At 30.2% G+C, this 12,114-nt stretch overlaps 1 protein-coding gene across 1 annotated transcript; it reads left to right on the top strand.

Moving 5' to 3' along the window:
* The first annotated feature begins 7,759 nt into the window (after positions 1-7,759).
* LOC120146575 (protein TERMINAL FLOWER 1-like) lies at positions 7,760-9,288 on the top strand. Its single transcript, XM_039160100.1, has 4 exons — positions 7,760-8,013; positions 8,239-8,300; positions 8,737-8,777; positions 8,886-9,288. Exons 1-4 carry the CDS (start codon positions 7,816-7,818, stop codon positions 9,101-9,103), a joined length of 519 nt encoding a protein of 172 aa, XP_039016031.1. The 5' UTR covers positions 7,760-7,815; the 3' UTR covers positions 9,104-9,288.
* Positions 9,289-12,114: the final 2,826 nt, after the last annotated feature.

Below are 12,114 nucleotides of genomic sequence, written 5' to 3' on the forward strand. Positions count from 1 at the left end.
AAATGTCTCATAGTTGAATGAAATTGTTAGTTGACTAATAGTCCGGGTTTGTCATTGTTGTAACGTGACGTGAACCATTTCATAATTTTGGATGTAATGTATTATGTCATCACTTTAACCATATGATTGCTACATCAACGATAAGCTTTAACAATTAGTTAACTAATAATTTTTATCAAATAATAGGGTATTTTACCCTAAAGTGAAACGTCACGAGCCAAAGTATTCTTAAAATATAATAAGAATTAAAATGAATATTTAATCAAATTTTAGAAACTCTTTTGACATTATACCTATAATAAATCAATTAAGCTTTTAACTAAACATCAACAACCAATTAAGCCCCTTGTATGCCATCATTTTCTCATTCACTTGTCGTATCATCGCTTATCAAAGCGTCGGTGAAAAAAATATCTTAGATACGTATAGTACACATTTACTCTTTTTAGACAAAATTTTTAGGTATTTTTCATTTTTTTTCTTTTTTATAAATCCAACTATACCTATATTGTCGTCATATAGGCAGAAGATACACCATGTAAGACGTGCTTTTAAAGAAAATAATCCAAAATAAACATGAAATTATGAAATAATTTTTTAATGGATGATATTAGGATAAAAAGGCCCGACGTGGAACGTGTATGAAGCCCTAACAAGCCAAGAATATAAATATTTTTGTTTGTTTAAAGGAAAAGAAAAATAATCATAAGACAAGAAAGGGGGGTTTTCATTGAGATTCTGTTCTGTGTGAGAAGATCTAATCAAACAAAGTCAATGAATGTTATTAGGGTTGAATTTAAGCCATGCCTCCTGATGCTAAAACGAAATAGAAAGATAAAGCATGTCTTATCAAAGTCTAATGCCTACTATATGTCTATGGGCTAACAACTCAGCTTAAAGTCAATTTGAAAACTCAAAAGGTATATGATGACTCGATTCTCCTTACAACACCCACTCGTGGATATGGGCCGACTCAACTACTTCAATAGCCCCCCCTCATCCATAATCAAACCATGTTTTGAATATACCACACCCCTTCCCATTTATGTCATCATTACTTCTAATGAGGAAATTCGACCCAAAAATTTATTTTTTTAATTTTTAAGTTAATTAAATTAATTTATTAATATATTAAATTTTATAAATCAAATATATCGAACTAAACATTCTCCAATTCTTTAATATATTAAAACAATCAAATCAATTTCTATAAATTCATTAAATCTCAACTTATCACTCGAATTATATACAAACTCATTAATAAGTATGTATTTAAATACTACCCCTCAATCCACAATCACCCAATTCCATTATACCACACCCACAAGATCTTCCTCTTTCCGCAACTATCCTTCTCAACATTGTCTCTAGTTGCATCTTCCTCGCGTTCTCCCTCCTTTAGTCCCTCGTCGGCCTTTTCATGATCCTCCTCCATGTTGTGACAGTCACTGGCACCGTCTTCAATTGGGCAGTGATGCTTCGAATAATGTAACAACAATAAAGGCAAGCATACATTATCGTATCAAGTAATAAAAGTGAACGCAATTAGTGCGTCGAGTATCGCATCCGCATAGATTAATTACTACTTTATGAAATTGTTGTACAACAAAACATATAATTTTATATAACTGTTGTGGTGGATAATTTCATGACATTGTAAATGAAAACAAAATAAAAGTGAAAGGGATTGTAGCACACATAAAGGAAGCAATGGATCGATTAGGCAAAAGACAATAAAATATAAAACACTCGCGTGCGATTAACGACGTTGTAGCAACAAGATCAATGTGTCAAACATTACCCTAGCAAGTTATTTTGCTCTTGAAGTATTTACCGACAGCTTATAAAGAATGTTTATATCTCTATATAACAACTAAACAAGCATACTAGAGATGCTACGACAATCAGTCAACAGAAATCTCTTTATGCTAAACACTACTCTCATAGACACTAATGATACTTATGATGTAATTCGTCTTTCGACGCATTATCGGGCATCTTATATCTCTACAAAGAAGCCAAAAATAAAGTTCTAGCAACATCAATCCAATCACTAAAACAAGTCTAAATAAACATGCATTTTATCAAACATATATTGAACATAATATCCAAGTTTAACAAATCATCCAAAATAAAACATTCACTTAAACAAATAGAGTTCCCCAACCTCAGGTTCGAAATCAAAGTGTTAAGAAGAATCATAATCGATCGTCAATCACCGCTTTCACGACTACAGCTGTTCCACATTCGATTGCTGCTATCCCCAATGGATTTATGCTTCCATGGGTACAGTTGCAACTTGCAAGAAAAAAATAAAAGACAACTATAAAAATTTAGGATTTTCAAGGATGCCTAGGGTGTGTAAAAAGTATGATATTTATAGCCTCCCAAAGTTAAACATTTCACCAATTTATGAAACACTTAAAATCACTTTTAAAGATTAAAAAATAACTAAAATCTTAATAACTAAAATCAGTTTTAAACATTTCACTGATGTTTGATTGTGAATTTGATAGCAGGGGAACCCTTCTCTCCCTACATTATTAGTGCACGTTTCTGTAAAACGTGAGAAAAAAGAGAAAAATTGGAATATGAATATTAAAAACACAAAATTAATTTAAAACATGAATCTGAGACCCACATCAATAAAATTTCTTAACTCAATTTCTCCCATGTTACAACAATTGAAGTGTCTTAAAAGCCCTGTCAAAATAGCAGCAGCCATCAGCAAATGTAAGAAAGAGCATTTGTTCCACAGCCAACCTGCAACTATTTCTTCTCTCATTATACACACGAGGCCGAAACACAAAGGACACCATTCCAGCTATAAATGCCACATTAACATCAAGAATCCAGCCTACATAAGAAAAGTGGGAAGATCAATGTTCCATACATAAATTTGCATTTTACTCGTCAATTTTGTATCTGCACATCACACAAGAATACAAATAATAAGCCACGTTACTACAGTGTCAAAGATTTAACTGAAATGGAGGAAACATCATATATAAACAATGGAGGAAAGATTTTACTTACAATAGGGTCCCATCGAATGCCATACACATGCATCATACAAATAAGATGCCTCTCCTTGCATAATCAAACATGTTTAAAATCCAGTTTAGAAAGGAAGGCTAATAAATTTGTTACGATATTAAACAAGTGCCAAGGTATTAAATAATCTATTATTATTCACTATAACTTTAAGAGATATGTATATCTATTATTAAATAATTAATCTTCTGTACTTTCTATCCAACTAAATTAAAGGATTTATCAGTGTCTGCAATAGACTATAATACAATATATACTTTATATTTGAAGATTAATTCAAGAAGTTAGAATAATAACGGTCTCTTATTTCTTTTTTCTGAAGCATTTTAACCATCAACATTTCATTTTTGGTTAAAAAAGACTCCTATTTTGAAACATTAATCGTGTGTTATCTAATAGTTTTCATCTATAGATGGAACTTTTTGCCCGAAAGTGAAACGTTGGGGGGGCAAAATGCTCAAAAAAGAATATGAGTCAAAACGACCATTCTAATAAACGTTGGGGGTTATTTTTAGTATTAAGCCGTTTCAATTTTATTATGTTACCGGGCCCATAACCCAATATTAAATGTGACCCAAAATATTTTCCGACCCATAGTCTAATATCACAACCGACCCGATCCAGTTTTTATTGACAACACTATAAAATAATTAAAATATAACACAATATAAATATAAAAACAATATGGATAAACTACACAATCTATTTCTTCTTTCTTATTTTAGCTCCCTAACTAATATTTTTAGCAAAAAAATCATTAATATTATTTTTTTCTATTTCGATCATTAAACTAATTAACTTTTTGTTAACATACATGTGTATTTGTTTTAAAAAAAATGTTTCTGAATCCGTTATTATTGAAATCGCAGCAAGTTAGTGCTCCATACACTAAGGGGCAAGTGTTGATACATTCTCTAAAACTTACCAACCTGACAAGAAAAATAAACACAAGTGAGCTGTTACTTCCATTCTCACAACCTTTATTTATGATTTCAAGAAGTACCGTGAATCACCAACTCATATATTATATATCAACAATAACGTTATAGAATTATGAATAATAAGCATGCCCATTATTAAAAGAAAAAGTCAAATTTCAAATAAATAAAAACGTTTTATATACATGTTAAAAATATTTTATCAAATAGTAGAACACTTAATGAAATAAATAGTAATTTTTTTCTTAATATTTTTGTATCGTTTTCTTTTTTTCTCTCTCTTTTAATATGAATTGTTAATTGCGGGTGATTATTTTTTTATATATATATATATTATGTTCTTTGTTTTCTCTTTTTGTTTTTGAGTTTTTTTAAAATTTTAAATAAGAATTTCTATTCTTGTGACACACTCTTCTTTGTTTTTGTGACACGTTTTTCTCTGTTATTGTGGCACATTCCTTGTGGCTTATGATACGAATTTCGCATAACTTTGTGATTGTGTTGGTGCTCGCACAAAAACTCTCACGACATTTGTTTTCTGATTGGTTTGTAGGGATCATTATTGTCAGATCCCCTATATGATAAAAGATTGTTTGTCGATATAATCATAATTGTATAGCGGAGCAGCCTGTCAAATTGTTTGGTTCACTCGCCACTCCTTTATCATTTCATAAAATATCTTGTTCGACATAGAAAATGAGCTTTATGAAGGTTATTAGGTTATTTTAATGTTGGATGTCATTCTTATTCGAATGCATTATTTTTCTTCGAATATTTAAGTTTAATATTTTTATTTTATATATGAGTGTTTTAATGACTATTGTCTCTGATTTTCTCTTTATGTTTGTATGCATTATAATTTTGATTGCTTTAGTTAATCGGGTCATATAAGAACGATAACATTTAAATATATAAGATTCCTTAACTGTACAGATTACTGCTCTTCCACTTAAGAACTATGGGGTGATGGTACTAACGGTTTCTTACAAGACATGTTAGCTCCCCAATATGCAAGAGAATTTGGTACTCTCTGTGCTTACATTAAATATTAATGTTCTTTTGGTTTGGAATTCTTCGAACCATATTTACTGTATAACGTTTCTAGAATGTATATGATATCACAATTTTGTTAACTATATGGGTAAACTATGTATTTAGTCACTTAACTATCACTTTGGTTTCGTTTTGGTCAGTCGCCATTAAAAAATTAATAGAATTGCTGACATGATTTTTTTCAATAATGACCTAGTATTATCTTATGGTGACACGTTATCATCATCGTTAATTTTTTAACGGTGGGTGACCAGAACTAAACTAAAAACGTAATTTTAGATATGGTTTTTAAAAACTAACAATTAGGTGACCAAAACAAAATCAAAATAATAGTTATGTGACTAATTATGTAGTTTACCCTAACTATATATATATATATATATATATATATATATATATATATATATATATATATATATATATATACACACTTTAATAAATTTGCTTTGAAAAGTGCAAAATTGCTGAACTGCACTCACCAACTTAATTATGTAGTTTAATATAATGTTTTTTTTATTTAAATCTATTAAATATTTGGTAGTTGATAAATTATGGTTATTTTTATTAGCATGTCTTTGTATTTTTCTAATGTCTTGAGGAAAATAAAGTTCATATATTTCTTCCTATATTTTGAAGTTGAAAATTATTTAATATATATTATTTTAGTATAGAATATAATAATATATTGTTCAACCCTACAGAGTGCATAAGGGCACTCGTTAATAAAACTATAAATACCATGTAAAATTTCAGATAATGTTCTCTCCTTTTAAGGGTTGTGATATAATGATTTAATTTTTTAAAATGATTAAATGAGAATTTAAAGTTTTCAAAAAAGTAGAATAAAGGTATAATAGTTTCAAATATGATGAAATAAGGGTCTAAACTTTCAAAATAGTTTTAAATAAAAGTTTTTATTTTGAATTACTTATTTTTTTACAATTAATAATTGAAATTAGAGTGCTAGTTATGGAAAAAAGCAGCATGTATTTCACCAAGCGAATTTGGAATTCCACTGAATTAGTTTAAAAATAAGATTGAAATGACATGGGTGCAATACGCAGCACGCACTCAGTGGATGCCTTCTCCTCTAAAAGAATATCTCTTAAAATGGTAAAAAGATGTCTGCAAATGTAATTTTGGGAAAGTTCTATGAATTCAAACACCATTTTACAATTTCCAACTATCTTTTTCATTTGCCTTAAATGAAAAAGATGACTTTCCTTCATTTGGGCATATTTATGCAACATGCTTCCACGTGTAAATGACCTTTTGTTTTGTTTTCCTTTCAAAACATTTTAGTTTTTTTTTTTATCTAAATAGCATTATTAAAATAATTATTTTTAATTAATTTTTAAAATGATTCCCTTATATTGATTGAAATGTTATATAAAGTTTGTACATGAGACGAAACAGATCGCAAGCTACTTAATATCAACTCAGTTAAAGCTCAGTTAACACTTGAATTAAATAGACTCGACTCGAACTCGAATTCGTAACAAGCTGAAGAGAACTACTTCATACTTGACTTGAAAAGCTCGTGAGTAACTCAAAAAAACAATGTATTGTTTTTTTAGATTTTTTAAATTTAATTATTAATAACATTAATATATAATATAATATTTTCATGTAGTTAACATTAAAGTTTGAGTTCAAGTTTGAACTTCAATATAGCATAGTATGAGAATGTAATGACTTCAAGTTTTTTCGAGCACGAGTCGAGTTTCAATTTTTGATTTTGAGTTAAGCTTAAAAATTTTAAACTCTCGAGCTTTCAAGTCAAATTTTAAATTTGTATTTTAAGTTCAAATCAAACTCGGTTTTAAAATTTTCGAACTTGACTTGTTTACAACTCTAGATTTATAGAGGGCAAACACTCATCTTACGAGTCACACCTTTTAAAAATATGATTGATTACATACATCTTTGACATAACTTATCAACAAGAGACATAATCTTGTTGGTTGAAAAAAACTGAGGTTGAAAAAAACTGAGGTTAATAAAAAACAAGAGACATCCGTTTTTAAAAAACGGAAATTATATAGTGTGACACTCTTAATATACAACTAAAAGAGATATTATTGGTTTTGTTATTATTTAAATAATAAAACAGATAAAAAATTATCTAAAACATTATTATTTCTACCTAAAACATCAATGTTTTTTTAACATTTCCGATAAAGTGTCAAACAATAATAAAACTAATAGCGTATTATCGGTTTTGTTAACAAAACTGGTAAAATGCTCAATAATAACAAAACCAATATAAATAATAATATTTTTGATAACCTTTTACCGATTTTATTATTTAAATAATAACAAAATCTGTAACACATTTTTTAGCTATCATTTCTCGTTGAATTAGTATTGGTTAATTTATATATAAAAAGCCTTGAAAACAGCCAATGAAGAACCAATTCCAGGGGCCCCCAGCCGAGAAAATAATCATATAATTTTCAAAGTAATTCTAACAAATATGACTGAATAGAATATTTACAAAGGTCTTAATCCATCTGATTCATGTCACCAAAGGAGTTCACAAGAGACGGAGTAGATAGACATATATAGTCCATCCTTTATTTCCCATATTAATTTATAAAGCTTATACTCTTCTACCTCCTTCTCCATAGCCTAGCCATAGCTTTACATCTGAACAACTTAAGGCCTTTTCACAGGAGTTTCAATCTCTATATAAAGAGCTTCTTCTTCCTCGCACCCTCCATCAACAAACTCCAATCGATCATCTTTTAGTCTTCGAGCAGCTGAAAGAATGGCAAGGGCGGTGGAACCTCTCGTAGTAGGTGGAGTCATTGGAAATGTGCTGGATCCTTTCGTTCCCACCATTCAAATGACTGTCACTTTCAACAACAAGCAAGTGTTCAATGGACACGAGTTTTATCCTTCAGCTGTTGTCAACAAACCTAGGGTAGAGATTGAAGGAGGTGACATGAGAACTTTCTTCACCCTGGTAAGAAACCTTTCTTCTCATTCACCTACGGCCGCAAGATTTTATGTTAAGAGGAGATGAACATATAAAATTCTAAGATGGCAAAAACACGTTATAAATAGAAAATATAGAAAAATTATCTAAAATATATGATAATTTAAAATTTTTATGGGACGGTTGTCCTCAGCCACCCTTTCTATTCATCCCCGACGCCAAGATCAAGCTGGTATTTATGTTTTCTTGCAGGTCATGACCGACCCAGATGTCCCTGGACCTAGTGATCCTTATCTAAGGGAGCACCTTCACTGGTACACTGTACACATGCCCTACAACTCTCTATAATAGAAGTTAACTCATCAAAATCCTACATCCAATCAACCAACTTCTTTCTAGTGAATTAAAAGGATGATCAAAAGGGGGTATAAAAGAGTACATGCATATACCTTAATTATCTATACAACTGGGGCCTGGATAGGATTACCTCAACCTCAAGTGCCCCCGAAAATGCGGTGTTTCCGCTTCATATATAATGGTCTAAAATGATGTTGAAGAGAAAATGGTTTGATGTATTAATTAATCATTAAGATTTGTTAGATAACAACAACCATAAACTTATAATGATGTCATGTCTTTATTATAATCTGTGGTGACCAGTAGTCTGCATGCATTTGGCACGAGAGATGTTGTTCTTACCAAGCGAATATAATAGCCTGACAGTTTCTTTGATATCTGGCCATTTTACAGGATTGTGACAGACATCCCTGGCACTACGGATGCAACATTCGGTAGGTTTTGCTGTGTGATTGGGTGTGCTCTAGGACAGTTTATGAAGATGAAGTGATTTGACTTCATTATTATATTTTCTCTTTTTCTGGGATTTTTTTATCAAACAGGAAGGGAAGTGGTGAGCTATGAGAACCCAAAGCCAACTATTGGGATCCACAGGTTCGTGATCGTTGTTTTCAAACAGAAACGTCGACAGGTCATCAAGCCACCTTCTTCAAGGGATCACTTCGACACCCGAAAGTTCGCCGCCGAGAATGATCTTGGCCTTCCTGTTGCTGCTGTTTATTTCAATGCTCAACGAGAAACAGCTGCAAGAAGACGTTGATTTGCCTGAAGAAAGTGATCAAATACACTCAATAAAAAATGGGGTCTTGGAATCAAGTAAATTGTGTGGTTTTATATACGGTACAAATATATAGGCTTTGTGTCGGTACTAAAAATAAAACTTTCTGCAGAAATCTTCCTTGAAGCTCTGCAGCCATGGTTAGAGTAAACTAAGAATTGTTGAATTTGAAGCAGAAAGGTTTTTCGATTACTTAAATGAAAAGTATGAATTGCGAATTATTTAGCAATGCAAAGGACGCGCACATGATTTAAAACACCGGAATCATCGGAGTACTAGCGTGGCACAGAACAACCCATGCAATCTCATTGATTGAAAATGTACAGCCAAGGAAATAAACGTGATTTGAAAGTCTAAGAGTATTGCATAATAAACTAGGAGAATATAAGATAATAAAGATTAATTAATCGATCAAATATACTTGTTCAGTATTATAATATATACTATTATAGTTGAAATATAAAATGATTCATCATGTCATACAAAGCTCCTCATCAAACCAACATTGCCAAGTGAATTAAAGGTTAGAGAAAAAATATGTTCAGCTGAGGACAGCCACGGAATCTCATTATAGTTGAAATACATAATAATTTTTTATGTCCTAAATTATTTTTTTATGATTATAAATTTAAATAAAAAGATAAAATTATTAAAAATAATTTGAATTTATAATCAGAAGAAAAAACAATTAACTATAGATTAATCTTTTAATTTTAATTGTGCTCGTGAGTTTGTGTAGGTTAAATGAATTTTTAATTTAATTTAATTTTTTATTATAATTATATATAATTATCAAAAAAAATAATAAAATTTGTTTTAAAATATTAAAATTCAATTATAAATAATGTATTAGATTTATTTTAGTGATTTAAGTACTCTTATATTCTCAATTGGTCTAAGTTTAAATCTATCTATTTTTAACAATAATATATGATATATGTAAAATATTGTAATTAAATTTCAAATATTAAATTTAGCCCACTGACTAAGGCTTACTTGGTCTCCATCAAGGTCTCAATTTGAATCCAATCTAAATCATTTTAGTTTTCCTACCTGTAACTTTGGCAGGGTATATAAAATCTACATTAACCTAATGCGCAAAGTCCATCCTTGATACCCAAGTTTGATCCTTGTAGGTATTATTTCTCTTTCAAATTGCTTTTTTCTTCAATTCCTAAGGTGATGCGTGTCATCTTCGCATTGAATTGAAATTTTATTAAATTAAATGATTAAAATAAAAAAATATTCTAATCTAGTGATAACATGTATTACTATTTTATTGAAATTAAATTTGTTGAGTTAAATTAAAATTAAGATTAATTAATTTAATTTATAAGTAATGAAGAGCAAGTATATAAATATATAAATTTTTTAACAATCATATTGTTGGAATTATGGATTGTAAAGTCACACCGTTAGCATTGACTGATAAAATAAATAATAATTCAAAAGTTAAAACCATAAACCGTGTCGTAGTAAAAATTAATGTCTTAAAAACGGATTCGTCCCGATGTGTGTGATCGCTCTAATAGGCGGATCGTCCCTCCAAGTTAACACTGTCGCTTCAAATTTTGTACCCCGAAACCGGAGTGGACTGCTGGCGGTATTACTCCTGGAATTAAATCATGTAACTATTGATATTAACAGCTTGTCTCTCATTTGAACAAAGCTGAAAATCAGTCTAGATACATATTAACGTTTTGACTTAATTTAGGAAAATAATTGTTAAATTTATTTAATTTCAGACAACTAATTAATAAGTTATTATCATCTAAAATATTTAAATTTAAACTGTCATCAGCAACCTATAAATATCATATCACTTTTTTATTTGTTCTTTCAAAGAGAAATTCCACACGTATTTTCTCTAAACAGATAGTATCCATGCAAGATGGCAAAGACACAACCATGACCACAACCACAACGAACAAACGGCAGCAGCTGTGCATGAAAGTCCCCTTGTTCTCTATCACTCAACAATGAGTGGCGAATGCAAACCTTAAATACCAATTCTCAATAGTATTTCCAACCCCATGTGGGATTGTGTATTACCAACACATATAAACTCTTCCGTCAAACATTAATGATAAATGACTTGATTACAACAATTAGATAGTTAAATAATATGATTGTTAAAATAAAAGAAATCGATAATCAAAATAAAAATAAATAATAATTAAATGATCATAAGTATAATTTACCTTCAAATTTTTATAAATTTCAAAATAGAAATACTTCATAAAAAATAAACTATCCAAATTCTCTATACTGATTTTATAATGTTTTGTTTCCTTAAGAGAGAAATGTCAAGGATTTTTAGTTTTGTGTTTTCATGAATTTAGGTTGAAATAAATTCTACCTGGCTCTAATAGATATCTATGACAATGGCTACCAAGCTGAAGAGCTAGGGTTTCTTCTTATTATAAATAATACAATGCATAATGACGGGCCAAGCTCTGGGAAGGGAAACGTAGCTTAGATAATGAATTGTTGAGGTATTAAATTGTAATTACCATTACGATACTACAATGATGGAGGTTGAGAACATTCACTTTCTTTTTCTAAGCAGCAGGTAAAACATTCACTTTCTTTTTCTAAGCATGTCCCTAAGTAGTTGGTACATGAGAGAAACTTCGAACATTGATGGCAACAATATCTACCCATGTGGTTTTGAATGCATGATTCATTTTTAGCTTCGATCTTCCTAATTTTTAGTTGTATTTTTCTTGCAGTGCTTTGAGGAGTGGAAAACGAAGACACAGATGAAGGCCTGGAAAGCTAAAGAAAAACAAAGAAGGATGAGATGAAGCTTTAGTTGTCCATTGTAAAGCGAGAAGCCAGCGCTGATAAACAGCGTGAATTATTTATAAATGAAGAGAACACCAGGAACACAAAGGAACAAGAAAACAGAACCTGCGGTCTGGAGTTCCAATTCTTACAAAAATCTATTAAATAGAGCTTTTCTCAAGACACCTCAGACACTCTTTCATCTT

Source organism: Hibiscus syriacus, unplaced genomic scaffold (genome assembly GCF_006381635.1).
Source record: "Hibiscus syriacus cultivar Baekdansim isolate YM2019G1 unplaced genomic scaffold, ASM638163v2 tig00110930_pilon, whole genome shotgun sequence".
Taxonomy (NCBI): domain Eukaryota; kingdom Viridiplantae; phylum Streptophyta; class Magnoliopsida; order Malvales; family Malvaceae; genus Hibiscus; species Hibiscus syriacus.